At 34.9% G+C, this 20,431-nt stretch overlaps 1 protein-coding gene across 2 annotated transcripts in view; it reads left to right on the top strand.

Annotated features, from left to right (window-relative positions):
- LOC119636091 (semaphorin-2A-like) overlaps positions 1 to 20,431 on the top strand; it is a 122,341-nt gene that overhangs the window by 83,618 nt on the left and 18,292 nt on the right. The window contains exons 4-9 of one of the 2 annotated variants that reach the window (XM_038031223.1): positions 7,579 to 7,647; positions 7,968 to 8,072; positions 8,798 to 8,935; positions 10,196 to 10,328; positions 10,412 to 10,768; positions 19,380 to 19,608. In XM_038031223.1, the coding sequence (XP_037887151.1) occupies positions 7,579 to 7,647; positions 7,968 to 8,072; positions 8,798 to 8,935; positions 10,196 to 10,328; positions 10,412 to 10,768; positions 19,380 to 19,608 (1,031 nt within the window). Of the gene's footprint in view, positions 1 to 7,578; positions 7,648 to 7,964; positions 8,073 to 8,797; positions 8,936 to 10,195; positions 10,329 to 10,411; positions 10,769 to 19,379; positions 19,609 to 20,431 lie in introns of both variants that reach the window. The other variant, XM_038031222.1, reaches the window with a different exon arrangement.

Here is a 20,431-nt window from a genome sequence, read left to right as displayed (position 1 = left end):
TTGGAATTTGAAAATATATTGATAGTTAGCTACAGATCATTGTCAGTGTAAGGTACTTTGAAATAAAATTTTTCTCACATGATACATTTTTCATACGCATCAGTGTGGATGGGATTTTTAATGCACTTTTCTAAAGTCAAGTGCAGCATTTTATTGCCTTGCATTTGTTCGTTAACTTCAATAGTTTTCCGTTTACAACCAGAAAAAGAAAATCATGTAAAAATTCTCTTTGCCCTTACTTTCATATTCTAAATACAAACAATCTTAAAAGTTATATTAATGTATATATTTTGTGATGTAAAAAGTATTAAGTCTATATATTTAACGTACATCAGTTGTGATAGAGAAGTATATTAAATTTATGCGCACAATTGCAACATCCGGACGAATTGTAAGTAAACCCGGTCGATGCAGAACCACTTTCTGAACCTACCTATGCTTATTTGTCCGTCCATCTGTCTTGCTCTAGGCTGTAATTATTGAGATATTCGGATAAACTTTGGTACACTAACGTTTTTCTGTCCGTGGGCGAATGCTATTGAAAGTCGTTCGCATCGGATCCCTTTTGGTATAGGGTATTTAATGGCGAAACGACGAATCCGTGGTTTTTTACCTGTAAGCACTACTATACAAAGTGATTTACTTTATTCATTTCATTGGGCGCAATACTTTTTAGACTTACGCGCTACTCCCCTTATAAAAATATATGCAATATAAATTCATACCTTTATCAAGCTTTGTGTTGTTAGTTCGACAAGATTAAAAGTCAGTTGAGTGAAAAGTTAAAAAAAAAAAAAAAAAAACTGGAAACAACAACAACACGAAACAATTCGTGGCGTGTTTCTCATTTCTTTTCTTTTCTTTCCTGTAGTAGAATCCAACAGCAGCAAATTTAACTGAAATTAATTGTTGTTGCTGTTGTTAGCATCAAACAGTGCGGCTTGTATGTGTTGTCGATACCATAGCACAGCTCCAGCTTCCCAACAAACCGAACCAACCAGCTAACCATCAGAGCACAATCATGTTAAATATAAAGGCAAACATTTAAAATGTCGCTTTTACAGTTTAGTCACGTTACGCATTTGTTTATTTAATTCGATTTGTAGTACGCGACACGCGATATAATACCACTTTTTCAACAACGCACATATTGTTGAACAGCAATTTGAATAGCAATCAACAATAGCAATAATAACAACTGCAAAAGTTATATTCGCTTTAAGGCGAAGCTTAGTCAGCTACCCGGCATGTGGGTATTCTAAATTTTCTTCTTGACTATGTCTTAAAATCGAACAATTCTTGTTCCCACTCTTTGCAGTAATCTTGCCATTGCTTGCGGAAAGCGAAAATTGTTCTCTTGCTTATCGAAATCTATATAGAATTCGGTTAAAGAATTTAACAAAAATGTCATCGAACTCGTACCGAACGACATGTGACATCTTTAACGATGACTTTAATTTCGAAGTAAGGACGAAGAGGATAAAGAAATTTTAGTGAAACCTTAACAGGTTTTTCTTTTTAATATTCTCAGGTTTGTTCTTTCATCCATCAACAGAAAATTTGAAACCATTTATAGATTCTTCTTCTTCTTCATATCAGTCAATCGACAACACATGATTCACTGTATTCAGCTGAGTGGCTAAGTTATCCAAAATTCCTCTAGCAAAGTTCTACATACATTATACAAGTCAGTAAAAATACCGCAATTGTTGAACCATTCTCTTCGGAACAACACCGAACAGCAACATTAACATTAGCTTAGTACACTAAACTAAGCTTTTAATCCGTATTTAAATTTTTGAATTTGTAAAACTCCTCATACCTATACATGCTTGCAAAGCCCTTCATATTATTAGCATTCAATTTGTAAGAAGCACAAAAGCCTTTGTAGCCATAGTTTTCCCTTAGTTTTTGTAGCTTATGATTTTCATTGCAATTACTAAGGTAAATATAATAAAATATTTTATTATATGTATAGTGGACTTGTATGAAATTAATTTTGAAATGATATACAAAAACTAGAAGATTTATTTCGGAAAATTCTTTTAATGAATGGCGGAATACGCAGTCGCGAGTAATATAAGTTTTCACAAGGATACGCGTGGTGAAAACTGCCGGCATTTTCTAGTTTGATCAGTTTGGATATCGGATATTATTATTTTCCCTTCTGCGTCTGTGCCGAGATATCTGATTTAACAAATTTCTTAAGAAATTTCTTCAGAGTTGCCGCAAAGCCAACTAGAGGGGAGTTACTAGACTGCGGCCAATCTACGTCTTCTTCTCACTTTCTCCACTTTTTTCTTCATCGTGTGACATCCTGTGGGCTGCCGCACAGCCAAGCGCACAATGCTCGCAAATACCAAATTGATGTTCGTGGATTCAAATCTCATCCAGGCTTAGCCATACTTGCTCGTAGTTATAGCATGTACTCAATCAATAAAGACATAATACGAATCATTTGGGCACACATCGATTAGGCTACGGCCGTTTTACTTCACTCCTCTCTTTCCTTACTGCTTTCTGATTTTCAATGGACGCTTAGAAGTAAATCTGTTGCCTAATTATTATTAAAAATTATTACAAAGTTTCTCAAGAAAAGTGAAAGGAAACAGGATGACTAAAAAACAAAAACAATTAAATTCATGCATATATAAACAGGAGAGAAAAAAAGAGAGAACAGCATATATGCATCTGGCAAAAAGGCATACGCTGGCACAGATTAACGTTGTGAATAAACCCCTAAGCCGTTGCAAATAAGAAAAAGCTTCGAAGCCCGTTAGAGGAAACAAATTCAGTAAGATTTTCCAATCATTTGAAAATAGTGAGACTCCAAGTACATTTAAACGCGCCATAGACAATTCGGGCGTATTAAAAAGAGTTGATTTGATAGAATTTCAAAAATCCGCTATTGAGATTAAAATACAAATATCGTTTAGACCTTCTTAAAGCGCTCTGAAGGAGTTTAAACATTTTTGTTTCATATTATTTGAATAGCATTTTCCTACCGATTTAGCCGAGGCATGCGTAAATATCTTAAGTTCCCTAATATGGGCAGATTCAAACACAGTCTGGTGGGTTTTTTATTAAAGAAATTGATTATCGAAATCAGTTGTAAAAAAATATTTAAGCTCACTTAGCACCTTTACAGAGCCCCGTTAATGTGCTTGTTAAATGTCTGTACGAATTAAATTCCAATTTATCTGTGCATCCTCACAAGCAAGCCTTTAAAGGCAGTCTGCCATAATAAATCGTTTTGCTAAAAACAAATACACATTGTGAGACCTTATAAGCCTGTTTCCTAGATCTTATCATAGCAATTAGAGTTACATCTTGATTGTACACTTGCTCCTTAAACATCTCTTTTCAAGTCTGGGCATCGTGAGATCACAACTAATATTTGAAACGTGCTGTACATCTACTTCGACAGATCACGTCGTCCATCTGATCAAAGGAGATGCACAAGGGATATAAGAAAGAGAGAGAGAGAGAGAGACAGAGAGAGAGAGAGAGCGACAGAGAGAGAGAGAGAGTTCTTACTCGTCGTATACTTTACTTTTACTGTGATGACGTCTGTCTGATCAAAAGGGATATACAAATGATGTAAGGGCGAAAATTATTAATCTGCGTATGTTTTATTTCTAATTTGACTGTTCGTGTCATCCATCTGATCAAAAGAGACACATAAGTGATATAAAAGAGGGAGAGAGTTACTACCCTGCGTCTGCTTTACTTCTACTTCGACAGTTCGCATTAACCACCTCATCAAAAGAGATGCGTAAGCGATATAATTGTTATAAATATATGAGACAACCAGTGGGATTTAGCTTGTCTCACGCTTCCACGTATCATTGAGAGAGTGAAAATTGGCAAGTTATCCGAAGCAAATTTGTGCAAAAGGTGATGCTTGAGAGTACCTTATAAACAAAAGTCTATGAAATTTATTTTTCCATCTTGATATTACTTCCTATGCCTGTCGCCATGCGTACCCAATCGAATGTACTTCATTCGGTTCCCAAAGTTGTAACCCCATGGCCGATGATAGATGCAAAATAAACAAAAGCCACCGCTTGTTGAGATATTTTTTCCCAAATATTTATTTACTTATATTATTTGTTTGTCTTTTTTTTTTTTTCTTATTTTCTTTTTCGTAAAAATACACGATTTAGCTTAGAAAGAAGAGGAAGCTTTTATTATTTAATGAAAAAAATTGTCCCAAATTTATATTTTCTTCTTTTGGAAATTCTTGCACGTTTTTATTTTAAAATGAAAAGTACTTTGCTAAGTCGAGTTTTCTTTCCTTCGTCTTGTCTTCTTCTTTTTTAAATCATTCAAAAACCAATAAATTTCATTTCTGGAGTTCTTGCTCTCTGCTTAATTATGCTTAAATAAATAGCAGAGAGCAAAAAAAAAAAAATATATATATATATATATATATATATGTATATACATATATGTGTGTGTACTCCCTTTAAAGTCTTTTCAAGTTAAGTTAGAAAAACAAAAGAAATTGATTTATTTTAAGTCGAGGGAAACGGATATTGAGATTTTAAGACAAAAAATCATTAAATTGAGAATTTCAAGTATAGATGAAATGTTTGGCAAACGATTTTAGCAAAGTTTCTCCAACTTTTTTGCTCTTTTTTTTTTTTTTTTTTTTTTTTTTTTTTTTTTTGATGATTTATACAATTTCTAATGCACTTTTTCACATATCTATTATAAGTAAAAACATTCGCAGTTACACGCATACGGATATTATTGCCAAAAAGAAAGAAAATACGAAAACTAACAGGAAAAGGAAGTCATTTAGACATCATTACTTACGAAATTCTTACATTTACCCACATGCATACCATGCATGCCATCTAACATAGATGCACATGTTTAAATATCAGTAATCTCTTGATATATTTACGTACAAGCGTGCGGGATAAAGGGAAAGAAACATAACATTTTCGGGTGACATTTAAACTAAACTTAATTACCCAAACTATTACTGTGGGATTATTTATTATTTTCAATGAGGTTTTGCTAAATATTTTGTTAGTTTAATAAATAAATTAGTTCGCTCGCTGTTCTCCGAGAAAGAGTGGCCGCAACTATTAGTTAAAGTTCGGCAAAAAAACTGTGACTTTTCCGTATTGTCTTCAAGCACTTTACACAGTAAAATGCGTTATGCCAGAAAGAGCCTTGCACTGCGAGGGCTGTCCCCAAAAGAATGCCCGTAACTTAATAAACACGAGAAAGCTAAATGTCTATAACGGCTCCAGTTGAGTTGACTTGATTTTGGTTTGTTCCGAACAAATGAAATCATCCCACGGATACCCAACCAACAGCAAGGGAATATGCCAAAAATCAGGATATGTTGAATTTTCAGAATGAAACAGTCCGCCCCTGTATAGCAAAACGCTCCCATGAAAGGTCAGCAGCAAGAGCCAACTTTCCCAATGCTGTCAGCAGATATTAGTCGGGAGAGTTATCGCAATCGAAATCAGTTCGTAAGATTCTTGTAACGATTGGTAACGCCCATCTTTTGAACGCAAATTAACTGGGCACATCAATCGATATTTTCGCTTTTTTGGATCGAGCAATCGAAGTGACAACATCGCTGTCACAACTCGGATCTGCTCAAATTCCTATAAGTAAGAACGTTAGGAACATAAAAAGAGCATAAGCGCAAGTAATCTCCTTTACCTATAAAGGATGCATGTTTGTACCTTCTGTGACGATAAGGAAAGGAATCCACTCTCTATTAATAAGACCGTAAGTCTACGTGGAGTCTATTATTGCATTTCACATATCTTTGGAAACTTCGGTGCAAGTACTGGCGTACACTCGAATTCTCTGATGAGAAAATTTGGATAAAAAACTCATGCCTCCAAACTATTGTAATTGCGGGCTCTATGCTCTATGGCGCAACGCCGTGACCTTTGTTTACGTCTAATTATACTTCTAGTTCCGCTTTTTATTTCGGACATTAGGGTGTTTGATCTTCTTCAATTGTCATAGATAAGTCCCCAATCCCCAGTTTCACGACGACATCAGCTACTTTGACAATTTAGAGAACGACAATAGTTCCCAGGAATTTCTTTCGTCAATAAAATGGTTTACGAAGGGAGTCCTTACATAAATAAAGAGCGACAGCGCGAGACACAGGCCAAGAAACCGAAAGAAACTAAAATATTCATACACAACATAACTACGTAGATTTAACTAAAAATTAAAAAATATATGAGAAAAAATCACACGACGTTCTTCAGCTACTCTCTGAGCCATGAGCCATGAGCCTAGAAACTACTTTTGTTATGAATTGTGGCAAAATATTTAAGACGAGTCGGGAAAAGTTTAGCACGACAAAATTTGTACTCTTCTTGCGGATCTCAATACTTCCAAGTGTCAGATGGCTGTGTTTTTTTCCTTTGGCTCGCTATTTATATTTATTTTAATTCCTTCTATCTTTTTTATTTATTTAGTCAACTTTTCCATCTTAGCAACACTTATGAGCGTTTCCTCCGACTTTTTCTACTGTCCGGGTGCGAAAATCACTACAGCCTATAGGACTATGGTTTAAAAAGAAGGACGAAATTAGTTAAAAGTTATACATGTGTTTTTCTTAGATATAATCGATTGGTTTTGCGTGGCACAAACATATTGCCCTTAATCATCTAGTCTAGTCTGATCATCTATAGAATATTATTGTATACTATGTTAATATAGTCAAAACTCCAGACAGTCGGTGTAAAGGTAGCTAGTACATGGGGAAACTTTCTTCCCGCTCAATCAAAAACCGTTAGATATTAAGCTTTGGACTATTCTGCCCTGCTTTCAGCCCATTCAGCCCGTAATTTTACGTGAGATACTCCAAAGCATCATCATACGAAAAATATTTTTCCGAAAACCCGCTTCAAAATCGTTTGCAAATCAAGCGAGAGATCAATCGACATCGTGATGTTGTGCGCTATTAATTCCTTCCTCAGGGCCAAACTGATAACAAGTAATATTCTTTGTGGGTTATAAAGCCAAGGAAGGCAATGAAACTGACTTTCAACGATAAGGAAATCATTTTGTAACCAAGCGCACCCTATTTTTCGGACATAGAATATATCACATAACAATTGAAAAGCTTTTAGCTATGAGTGCGTTCGGTATACGAGATCAGTCCCTAATTCCTCTGTGTTTAGAATGTAAAGCACACTTCGTAAGGTATTGAAGGGCATATCACTTTTTAGTTCTCTTTAGTGCTTTTCATAATTTGCTTGATTGAATCATGGAAAACGTGCTAAGTATTTAATATCTTTAATATACATCTGCTAAGGTTTCGCCTTTTTTTGTATGGCGAGCAATTCGATAAAGAATTTCTCAATTTAACTGATGTAATAATCTTATCTATAAAAATCAACTAACGATGGATCTATTAAGATCATATTTATGACTCAATAAGTTCAAGTAAATAAGGCGAAGGAAGTGAACTCACTGAGAGTTTATTCCTTGCACGAACCTTAAGTTTTATCGCTTTCCTTAATTTGCAATTGAATGATATCGATTAAGCCAAACTCTTTTTCTTATATTTAAATTTTGCAGCGTGATGTTCTAATATTGGAGCCTTCTGGTTCGGATATATTAAGCTGTGTCTCGAAAGGCAAACGTGAGGTAAATTCAAATTTTTCGCTCGACCTAAAAAAGAAATTCCCTAAAAGCATTTCATATTAAATTTAATATTAAATGGCCTGAGTAAAAAAAAAAAAAAAAAAAAAAAAAGAAAAAACGAAAAAAAAAAAAAAAATTAAGGGGGGGGGTTGTTGGTTTTTTTTTTTTTTTTTTGCCTTTTTTTCTTAAAATACCTTTTCTCCTTTTTTATTTTATTTTCTTATTTTTTGTTTGTTTTATTTTGTTGTCGTTTCTACGTTTTTTCTTTCGTGCTGCGATTACGTGATGCTGTTTACGACGTTGACTCAATTGCCTTGAAGAAGGTGGAATGCCGTAATCACATACGTGTAATACAACCCATGGACACTGGGACACGTTTATATGTTTGTGGTACAAATGCACACAATCCCAAAGATTATGTGATAAATGTAAGTATGCAGGTGTAAGTCTATGTAACATATATAAATATATACATAAATACGTATGTGCATATGTATGTGCATGAGAAATAAACTTGCTTAACTACGTACATACATCGTTCCTATAAGCTAAGTGTAACTTAAATATACGTACGCAGCTGTTTAAATGACGAATATAATATATATATATATATATATATTTATAAATCTATGAGTGGGTGTGTGTATGGCTATGTGTGTGTGTGTGTGTGTATGTGTATGTGTGTTGTGTATTAATCTAAGTTACTTACATATATACGAGCAATAAGCTTAGGGAACTAATGTCAGGTTAATACTACGGTTAAGATATAGTGTTTATTAAATTAATATTCCACAAGCGGAGCGACGTCTCCTAGAGCAAGTTTAATTTCGATAGAAAGGTCAATGTTTGAAAATTTCATAAATTTATAGAAAATTATAAATCGTAGCTGAAAGCAAAAAAAAAAAAAACAAAAAGTTCATTTATTAAAACAAATCTATGAGACTAAAGAAAAAGTTAGTAAGATAAGTAAATCTTCTATTTAAGCGTTGCGCATACGGTTCTTAAAATAAAAATTACTCTTTAATACACAATAGCTTTTTTTGTATATAGACAGCCTTTAATGTGATTATTGTTTTCTTCTTTCTATTCTTTCTCGTTTTTCTCGTTACGTTTGCTTTGCCGGTCGACTGATTGCCTGCTTGTTATACCTTAGGCAAACTTAACACATTTACCTAGATCCGAATACGTGCCTGGCATTGGTTTAGGTATTGGTAAATGCCCTTATGATCCGGCTGATAATTCGACGGCAGTTTACGTTGAAAAAGGAAATCCATTTGGTCTGCCGGCTTTGGTACGTTTTCAAATCAATTTTTTTTTCTTTTATTATTTGCTTTCTTTCTGCCTCTTTCTCTCTTTAGTAAAGAAAATTTAATTTCTTCATTTAGAGATTCATTCGGTTTATGTCTCTGGTTTACATATGAAATTAATAAAATTTACTTTCATAACTATCGCCCGGAGGTTATGTTTATACTAATTTAGTATATTCAATTTGTGTCATAGACTACGGCTAGGCATTAAATTTCATTCTCTATTTAGATTTATTTGCCATGTGTTTGTATGTTGGCGTTTGTGCGCTTCGCTCTTTGGCTTGATTCGTTTCCTTTCTCCAAATTAAGTTGAGAAAAGTTTTTCAATGCGAAACGTGAGAAAACGTGAGCTGATATTTTCCCCCTAAATAGGATCCCTAAAAAGAATTGAGCCTTTGAAAGTCAGCGCTACGAATTGAAAAACTTCTCTTATTTATAAACTTAGCGATATCGCTGATACTTTATGATATTTCTTTTTTTCGAAGATTTACTGACATTTTTTAAGCGAAGTTCTAAATCTGTTACGGCAAACTTGTGCAGTTTTAAGCTTGGACTTTATAGGTCTGTTTCTATAGCGCTCGAAATAAATTTTCAGACTTTCCCTACCTGATGAAGCTTGACATAGTATGCAGTCTGATGTAATATCGACATACAAACCTTTCTTTCATTAAGCTTTAGATGCTTTCCAGTCAAGCAATAGGTCCTAGACTATTGTCATATCTGCCGGTAGCAGTTCCTTATGCCCTATGCCCTTCTAACGCCAAAAAATTTATAGAGTAATATTCATACTCGCTGCTACAAGCTTTTCACCCTTGCGGTTTGTTTTGAGCTTGCCTTTTATAGATCATAGGTTTAGGTTTTGAAGATAGCTTTGTACTAGTGAAAGATTCTTGTAGAGAACGAACAGAATGCAACGTTCCGCTCTTTCACTATCCGACAACAATTCGAAAAAGCAGATGCTTGTGTAGAGCCTTCGAGGAAAACTGTTTGACCTGAACAAACTACATACCATTCTATATAGTTGTGTGTATAGAGCACTACTTTCAACTGTGAGCTATCAGATGGTAGGCCCTTACACTGCACTACTCCTTCATAACGAAGCCGCTCAGTACTTTTTAAGCATATGAGCGTAATGTTTGTCAACGTTGTCATGTGTTCGCCACGGGTGATAGGTACACACGGCTCGCCACGAGTTATGTGTACTTTAGTGAATCATTCCTATTTTCTTTTCTTCATATTCATAGTATTCGGGTACAAATGCTGAGTTTACAAAAGCTGATTCGGTTATATTTCGTTCGGATTTATATAACTTCACGTCCGGCCGTAAGGAGCATAATTTCAAGCGGACTGTCAAATATGACAGCAAATGGTTGGATAGTAAGTTTAAACATTTTGTAATTAAAGTCAAGTATCTAATCATATAAAGCAAATTTTCTTCTTTTTTTTTGCTCTTCTTTCAGAACCAAATTTTGTTGGTTCCTTTGATATTGGCCAGTATGTGTATTTCTTTTTTCGTGAACATGCAGTCGAGTACATTAACTGCGGTAAAGCTATCTATTCGCGTATTGCACGAGTTTGCAAAAATGATCGCGGCGGTAAATACATGACAGGCCAAAATTGGGCCACATATCTAAAGGCACGCATCAATTGCAGTATATCAAGCGAATTTCCGTTTTACTTCAATGAAATTCAATCTGTGTATAAAATGCCACATGATGATACGAAATTTTTCGCCACATTCACGACCAACACGCATGGCATAATGGGTTCAGCTGTATGCAGTTACGATATACGCGACATTAATGCCGCCTTTGAAGGTAAGTGCAGTGAGGGTGCGAAGCAATGAAGAAAAATACAGAAATAGTACAGAAATAGTGAAAGAAAAAAAAAAGCAAACAAACACTTTAGATTTAGTTTGAAGGTGTGCATGGCAAAAGTGTGCAGATATACGTTTGTGTGCTGGAGTATGTTTATATTGCTGCTTTCTTTTTTTTTTGTTAAAAGGGTATAAGAAAATTGCTAAATGCCACGTTTGTATTTGTATTAAGATTTATTGCACTCGCAATAATTCTTTCTAAAGTGAAGTTTTTATATTTTCATGGCATTCCGCGCGCGCACATGTTCCGTAAGATCAAAAAAAAAATATATGTATATATATATATGTGGCGCAAGAATTTTTTCTTGTTTTTTTTTTTTTTTTTAACACACACACAAGAGTAGATACGCTGAGGAGAAACAGAAATACTATGTTAGGAATTAAATCGCTAAAAAGAAAGACATATAAATTTTGTTTTACGATTTTTTTTTTTTTTTGTTTTTTTTGTTTATTTGTAATTTTAAAATTCGCAAGACATGCTGCACAACTACAAAATTTAGTAAACGTTAAAGTTAATTAAATAGATAAGATAAGCTCGAAGAGCTACACATGAACTTGCACATAAGGAAAAACCAGGAAAAAAAGTACACGGTCCATCATTAAGTACCCATTAAATACCCTACCCTTTATAGTTATGCATTTAACGACTTTTCAAAATAAGGTATTATGGGATAAGTGGTCGAAAATGTGGTCTAATCCCAGCCATTTTCAATGGCGTTCATTTTTGAGTCAAAATGCATCGGTTTACCGAACTTAGTCCAATTATTTTAAAAATTGCAGCCCATGAGCTGAGATCAAGAAAAGAAGACAGACGGAGGGCCGAACTGATGCAGAAAGTGATTCTGAGTAATAAAAGGTTGGTCTATTTCAAGTTCTTCTGAGTGTTGCATATATCTGTACAAACTTAATACACCATCGTACAACAAGTGGTGCGGGGTAAAAAAGGAGAAAATTGAGACCTTGAAAATTTCCATTAGGAGACAAATTGATCAGTAGTTTGCTTTCCGACCTGCAATTTTAGAACAATGGACAACTTGAGTAAGTCTAGATTGTTCTTAGGAATGCTAACACTGGCGTTAGCCAATGAAAGTCGAACCCAATTTAACTTATGCCCGAGGTTTTTAGAATGAATTGAAAGGACGCAATCTTCTTGCAATCTTTTTTAGAAGGAAGAAGAAGTTTGGAAAATAATAATAGTCGGTGATGTTGTTAAGCATGAATTTATTTAACAATTAAAATAAAAACTATTTTCGAAAACTTTCAAAAAATGGCAACGCCGCAGCCATACTCGAAAAATAAAATTGTAACCGGTGGAAACTTGAAAAAATATCTTAATGTCTTTGTGCATGGCAAAATTTCGATTTGTGCGATGAGAGAATACGCATCCAACTTTCGACCAAAGACAAGCGACAACTTTTTTAATAAATAAGATTTTAACGAATTCTTGTATACTTCTCTTGTGACAAGAATAAAATTCAATGGAGTAAGGCTGCAGTGTTAGGGCGTTCCAAAAACCATGTTTCAAGAAAAATAAATTTGAAGTTTTAAAAACTTTTACACTGACAGACAATTACGCTTAGAAAATTTTTGAACCGTTTAATATTTTGGTCCGACTAAAATTGCTTTTTTTAACAACATTGCTGATGTATATCTTTCTTTAAAACTGCTTCTTTGTAAGTTTACATGTTAATCTTAAAGGTGTAATTATTGAAATCCCACCAGGTCCGCTTAAAAGCAAAGAGAAAATAGTTTTGTATTCGATTTGTCAAAGACTAATGTCGGTATAAACCATCGGATCATTTGTATGTGTTTCATATTTTACTAATCTATTCAGTGAAGTAAACTTTCTAGTAATGAGAAAACGTTGCTAATCGTATTGGCTCGTAAGAGAATCATCTTTATTGTGGTATTGCGCGTCCTGCAATGACACATCCGCATATGAGAAACTAGGAAGATAAAATTATTCACCCAAGAATTCATTTAATAATAATAAAATTGGCAAGAGATACAAGAATTACTTCCCCGGCGGCAGAAAGCACAGCACAAACCCTTATTCTTTTATTTATCCGTTATATAACGTCGGCTCTGACCATGTCTTCTATATCCACCACCAGCTTTCTTTTAAAACGAGCGGGAAAAAAAGCATTTCGATTTTCTATAACATTAAGCCTCCGAAGCCGGTCATAAGTATTTTATCGCTTTTGAAGACATACGTCCTTGGTTTATGCTGTAGTGTAGGCATGCTGCTCGAATAAAGCGACCGATTTTCAGTCCTAATTGAGTACAAAAGGCATCATCATAAATTCTGCAGCTGGGAGTACGCTTATTACAGGTAAATGCACAGAGAAGCACACAGGCAGACAGGTGGACATGATCAGATCGACCTCAAATTACATTCACTGACCAAGAATAGTATACTTTATATAGTCTCTGAAGTTTCCTTCTGTGTGTCGCAAAAGTTTTGAGCAATTGAAAAACAAAAACCAGAAAGAATTAAAAACTATACATCTCCTTACTAGTCATTCTATGAAATATGTCTGTCCATCACGTAGTACGCACTTCAGTCCGTTAAGTAGACAGTTCGTCTTGCCTATCCTACGTATCCTTTCCTATCTCAGCGCAACTATTGCAATGATATCTTATTGAGAGTAAATCACGTCTGCCATATAATAGAAATCGGTTTTTGCTTTTTAAACGAAAAGAAAAATATTAACCAATACATGTAGTGTAGCGAAAAGAACAACAAAGTATGTCTCTGTTCAAATGAACGCTTACAGTGTTTAATGCTACCATCGGGTATCAATAATGAATGAATGCTGCTATCAAGCCCAAAATGTGCGGCATCAAAAACAGGATTTCACCGTATTCCTCACATTGACACTATCATTATATAGATCGTGGCTCTACATACAAACAGCAATCGCTGATGTCCCCGGGCAATCTGTGTAATTAACGCTGCATGCATTTGTACATTTGCAAGGTAAGCTGCAGCAGATTGATTATCGGCATATTGTTCCAGTCGTTGCCAAAGCTGTTGCATATCATATTAAACGTTTCAAACTGCCGTTATATCACAAACAGGCTTTATAGATAGGTGTGCTATTACAATGTCTTAGTTCTCCCTGGAAGGCTAAACGCAAATGAATGTCTTTCACCGTCATCATCATTTCTCTTTTTTAATTTGCATCACTCTTAACGGTCGAACTGTTTGTACTCTCCCTTACGCTATCCTATTTAGCACTTTTATTATTAAGTATTGAGGCAGAATTTTTCTTTATATTTTCTTTTGTTTATAGGATAATTAGTATGAAACCTTCGCTTTCGTGTAAACAGATGCTTTTTATTTGCAGTACGCAGATGTTCTTTATTCCTTATATTGACTTATGACGCCATTTGCAGGGGGCAGGAGGAAGCCCTATGAATCATTCAAAATATATAGATGGGATCCCTCCACAGCAAGTGTTTTTATGAAACAAATTTCTATAACACGGCGAAAAAACTTGTGCCCATGTTCGTATAACACGCTAGAAGTGTGTTGTATAACACTATAAAGGAATGGGACAGAAAATACATTCCTCTCTCTCTTTCTCTCTCGCGCCTGTGAGAGAAAACATTTATTATTCTACGGCCTTAAGAGTTGCTGTCATGTAGTGCCTTAAGCCGGATTAGAGTTCTTTGAAATATGACCACAAAGTTAATAGCTTGCCCTGTGGACGGCTCAAGTGATCTTAGTGAGTCATAAAACACTCGTTTATACAACGCGGGAAAAGTCTGCCATATTATAGGACGGTCTACTGTGGATTATTTATCAGCGTTAAAATTCGAATAAATGTAAGCTTATCCCTATGCCCGTGACCCTGTGACATATTTCGGTGGAAAGAGTGAACCTTTAGAGGAAACTTAAGTGGAAATTGCTTCGGGTAAACTCACATGTGACTCTCGCTTTGCCCCGAGGGGAAGGTATGGACCATTCCTAAACTTACATATTTGGTACTCCAGTCTTGGTATAGGCTCTCTCACTTGCAGGATTGTCTTGTAGACTGGGAAATGACGGAAATCGCGTGTGAATTATCCTTTTCTGTTTAAGCCATCAGGGTAGGTGCAGGCGTTAAACAGAGAGACTCTCACCGTCCGTTTGTCGATTTTTGTAAACTCGCAGGTCGCGTCGGAGAGTAGGGGATAAAGTATATGAGTATAAAAGGTCCGCGTCCAGCCAAATGCAATTTGCTCCCTGGTACTATCTGTTCTTCTTTTTCTTAGATTCTTAGCTTCATTGCTTACCTTTGATTGTAAAGTAACATAATTTTGTTGTCCTTAAATTTCAGTTCAAGATTTTTTATGAGATAAATAAAAGAAAACACAACAATAACATTTCACGTACGATTTAAGCAGACGCACACAAACATACTGGATACCTCTGCCCTTTGACCATGACTGGCTTAAACTGACCGTATCCTTCAGACTACATTCCCCTTACTCTTGATCTTAAACGATTGTCTCCTTTTCTTTTGCGTTGTTTCACTTTTACCCCTTTTTTTTTGCATAAGAATGCAAGGAATGCTATAAACAGCAGTTGTCCGCTATGCAACGTAAATATCAAGGTCACTTGTTTACATATTCGGCTCTATCGGTCATTAGACTTTAAATGTAGTGGAACGGCAACAACAGAAAGCAAAGCACGACGTGCACGCTATAAAATGCGAAGACAATATCCATCCAAATCCTACGAAATACTCAGAATTTTGTCTGCTACGTTCTTGGAATCATTTCACATGTATCGGTCTTTTTTGATCAACTTCACTTGCTTCAGTTGTCAAGTCAAGGAGAACAACTGATGCAAGTCACTTATTGGAAACACGTCACGCAGGTCTTCTTCGGTCAATGTCACTTTCCAAAATGACGCTACGCCCATGTATACCTTTAAATGTTGATGTTGCCGAAGAGTACCCTTTATCAACACGATCAAAAGCAATCAATCAAGTTTTTATTGACAAACGTTTTATTAATTTAAAAAAAATTTTTGTAAATTTTACTTTATGGATTACGGTTAACGGATTAGAAGGATTACATGATGACCGCAAAGCTTTAAAATTGTTCCACACGACGCAACACGACTGCATTTTGTTTATATTTATAACTAAGTATAATAGCCAAGTGGTAGACTACATACTCAACTACGTAGTAAATCGCAGTACATGTATGTAATCAGCTGTTAGTAAAACAATGTAGTAAACGTTGTTTGGATGCTTACATAATATAACATAACATAAGATAAACATATAAACATACTTGATTTTATGCAGTGTCTAAAACATTTTATATCTTTTCCTAAATATATATAAATATGTATACGGATAGTTGATGTCTTTCTCGAGAACGCTGTATGTGAGAGGAAGATGAAAAATCAAAAGTAAAAACAAAAAGGAAAAAAGAAAAAAGAAAGATACACCAAAACGAAATATATTTGATGTGTAGTACACGTGTGACACTTACACGTGTTTAAATTTATACAAACGCATACATAAACATCGTTCAAGCATACGTATATATCTACTTACATTCGGATATGTGCACATGAATATATTATTATTTTTTACACTCCATGCATCATGTTTTAAATTTGCATGCAAGCATGCAAGTAAACAAACATAAAAACTTGGGGTAATGCATGCACAGTCAGTCACATTACAAGGCATGCATATAAACACCAAAAGACGACGAAGCCAAGTATACATATATATATATATATATACGCATACTTTCCTTTCCGCAAGCTTTATGCACGCGCGTGTGTGTGTGTGTTTAAAATACAAAAAAAAAAAAAAAAAAAAAAAGAGTGAAAGAGAAAAAAAAAAGAAAAAAAAAAAAACAAAAAATAAAAAAATAAATGAATAAAATATAAAAAAAAATGAAATTTTTCTTTTGAATAGAATATATTTACGGGTAAAAGAAAACGGAAACGGAAATCATATATGCCAGGAATGGAAGCTTAAAATGTTATTCATACCTACGCACGCATAAAAGTATATTTTATTAAATACAAAACTGCATATACGTATGCATACGCCTTTAAGCATTGCATGATGCATACTTTATACACCTACATGTACATGTACATGGAAGTTGTCGTGAACTTTGTCGTAAAACACAAAAAGTGTACGCGATCCATGTGTTTAAACAACTTAATGATGATGTTGAAGCAATGAAAAAAAAAAGAAAGAAAGCAAAAAGTGTCAATCCGTACGTACGTCGCACAATATATAAAAATTGTTTGCAAATAATATTGACCTCAATATGTTAAGCTTTTATTGTTCTCGCAAGTAACTTTAACAGCAAAATAAGACGGATAAATTATATAAGCAAATTATTGTACTTATATTCTATAAAGGGGGCTAAAAAAAGTTTGACAATATAACCCAAATAAAAACCGCGAAAAGACTGCGTCACTTATATAACATATTATATATTAACAAAAGAAAATGAGCAAAGGAGAAACACATATAACGGAATGGAGCAACAGTCCCGCCTGCTTTCAATCCTCCCACCTGTGGTTACCAAATGATTTTGTAAGATGCTGAATTTACCCGCTTTAGCCAGAAAAAGTTACGCACACAGTGTTAATCTTTACTTAGGATCCGTGCTTTCTTATTGCTAATTATGATAGGATAAGTCTAAGTTCTCATAAGATGCATACAAGCACGAGATCGTATTCCCTTTGTACTCAATTGCTAATGGTTTCTGTCACGTCTGCACATTTGAATTAATGGTTCAGATTCTCATGAGTACGCGTGAGTAGTCGAGCGGGTAAGCATCTCGATTACCTGGTCAGCGTATTGTGTACTTTCGTTCGACCGTAGCTATAACGAGTGCCCAATCAGGCCCAGTAAAGGCATAGCAGTTACCGATTAGTTACACGCCTACTAATCTACCGTCAGGCACCTTCGTATATCTTTCTCTTCAATTACCTCTTTCGAATCGTCACTGCGCAACACGTAAACGGGACATCCCTTGAGTGAATGGTCAATTGGAAAAATATCTATATATATAGCGGACAATTTTGTTTAAAAAAAAAACAAAGAAGATATTCTTGGAAACATGTCTTTCTATGTTTGCATTAATAGAATCCACACAAATTTGAGTTCAGCTATTATACATAACTAAATGGTGATGGTCACAAAGGCAAAATTGTTCATTGCTCCAAGTTTCATTGATAATTGCGGTGGTTCACATTCGCCGAATGCTTCGAAAATATGTGTATCAATAAATTGTCTGTATTTGTTGATCATATGTGAATTGCTTGTCACAAAGTTCAATAGGTGAAATATTCACTATCACAAACTTCCTGTTTTCGAGGATAAATACTCATTGATACATTTGCGCATATCTACGCTGGTCTTTAAACGTGACTGCATCGAAAATAGGTGAGGCGTAGATAGGAGGATTTGGTAATGATAGTAATAGAAGAGCACGTTGCGGTAGTTGTACGCACGTTAATGGTCCAACCATGCGGAGTTAGCAGCTTATTACATCACTCAATAAGTTCCTAGGATGCGTGCTACTAAAATTCTTAAAGTAATGATCGGGATGTTACGAAATTTCGACACATTCAATATTTAGTGCGTAGTATTATTTAAAAATCGTATGGATTCGTCAATAGCGGAGGCGTCTTTATGTCATCCTACGAGTTTATTGAGTGTTCTTTTATCAATATTTTGCAAAACGAAAGGAGTGTTTACGTACTTTTCGCAATTTTAACTAGAGACTCATTTATTTTGCATCACTTCATTCAAATGCCTTTGCCTTAAAGGAATTTTTGTTACTTTGCCCTTCGCGACTAACTTCCGTTTTCGAAGCTCTTACAATTTGTAAGATTTTGTCTCTCTTTTCTTTTTTTTTTTTTTTCTTCATTCATTAAATACTGGACGTCATTTAGGAATTATTCATACAACAACTTAGCACAATAAGATGTTAGAGGGAAAGTGGACGAAATAGCGGTTAAATGCGAACTATTTGCAATAGTGTTTGTCCTTGGACCAAAATAGGCCAATGCGCCAAGTTTTGTTAAAATATACCAAAAACTGGGGCCTGTGGGCTGCACAAAAGAATTTAAAACGGACAGACAAGTCAAATCTCTTCCTAAATAAAAAGAAGGTTTACGTGTGAAATTGATTTCTTTTCCGATTTATTATATTACAATATGCTTGATTGGCGAACGATGACAGAATGTGTACGCATTTTGACAACTCGAACGATTACCTACGACTAGAAGCCTGCATACGTAAATAACTTAGAAAGAAACAACTGTAACTAACTGCTTCTTCTAATCTTCTGCGAATCAGTACCAAATGATTCACTGCGTTGAATGAAAAAGGTTCATCACGAACACGAAGCTCTTTGCCTTGAACCTTAAAAAGATATCAGTGCGTCTGAGCGGCTTACTAATGGTTCGCATGGGTAAATTTGTCGCGATCACTTGCAATTCAACTCATATCTTAACAATAGATTCTTGGTTTTCTCTAATTGATCTTTGAACTTTTCTTATTCATTGACAGGTAAATTTAAAGAACAAGCGACTTCAAATTCCGCTTGGCTACCGGTATTAAATTCGAAGGTGCCCGAACCCAGACCGGGCACATGTGTTAACGACACCTCCGGTCTACCCGATTCTGTATTGAATTTCATACGCAAGCATCCTTTAATGGACAAAGCAATAGATCACGAGTTCGGCAATCCGGTGTTTTACAAACGTGATATAATTCTAACGAAACTAGTGGTGGACAAGTAAGTACAACGAGCAAAAACACTAAAAATAAAAAAATTAATCCTAATCCGCGCACGTATCCTTAGAACGAATCCTAAGGCGAAACGAATTAGGGTTAAAGTATAAAAATTAAAAAATTTAAAGAATAAAAAACTATTGTGTATTGAAAACATTTAATTCAAAGTTTGAAAATATTATTTAAATATTAAAATAAAGCTTGAACCTAAATAAACATATGCACAGATTTTGTGTTGATTTTTTCTAAAAACTGCAACACAAAATATAGGGGAAACAGGTTTTAACTCTCAGGACGAACTTTAGATACTCATCGCATAAGAACGCTTCGCCGTTTACAACTAAAATGCTATTTTATCGTCTGATAGGACTGTGTTCTCGTTTGTCCCTTCCAAATTTGGTCCAAAGCCGTTGATTATTCGAAGAAAAAAAAAAAAGAAATCGAAAATTTTTTTCATTATTTCCCTTAAACGGCGACGGGATGTACAAATGGTGTAATGAAATCGATTTGACATTTTGCGCTGATCAAGAAAATAAACCTTCACTTTACTTAGGTCTGTGTGTTACAAGCTGGATGAGAAACTTAACGCTCTATCCATTCTAGGGTAAAGTGTATAAAAAATTTTGAAACTATGTCGGAAATGTTTTTTTTCCCATTTTTTCTTCTTTAGTTAAATGCTCTTAAATATTGTTTCGTGTATTCAGAGTTGTTTTGCATTTACTATATACAACCATCAAAGCATCCTGCCAGAAAACAGGCATGCACACACACACACACAAGCACCACGGGCTGAGCAACCAAGACCACAACCTTCGTCTATTCATATG

This window comes from Glossina fuscipes, unplaced genomic scaffold (genome assembly GCF_014805625.2).
Source record: "Glossina fuscipes isolate IAEA_lab_2018 unplaced genomic scaffold, Yale_Gfus_2 27, whole genome shotgun sequence".
In the NCBI taxonomy this organism is placed as follows: Eukaryota; Metazoa; Arthropoda; class Insecta; order Diptera; family Glossinidae; genus Glossina; species Glossina fuscipes.
This window is presented reverse-complemented; position numbering and strand designations above follow the sequence as displayed.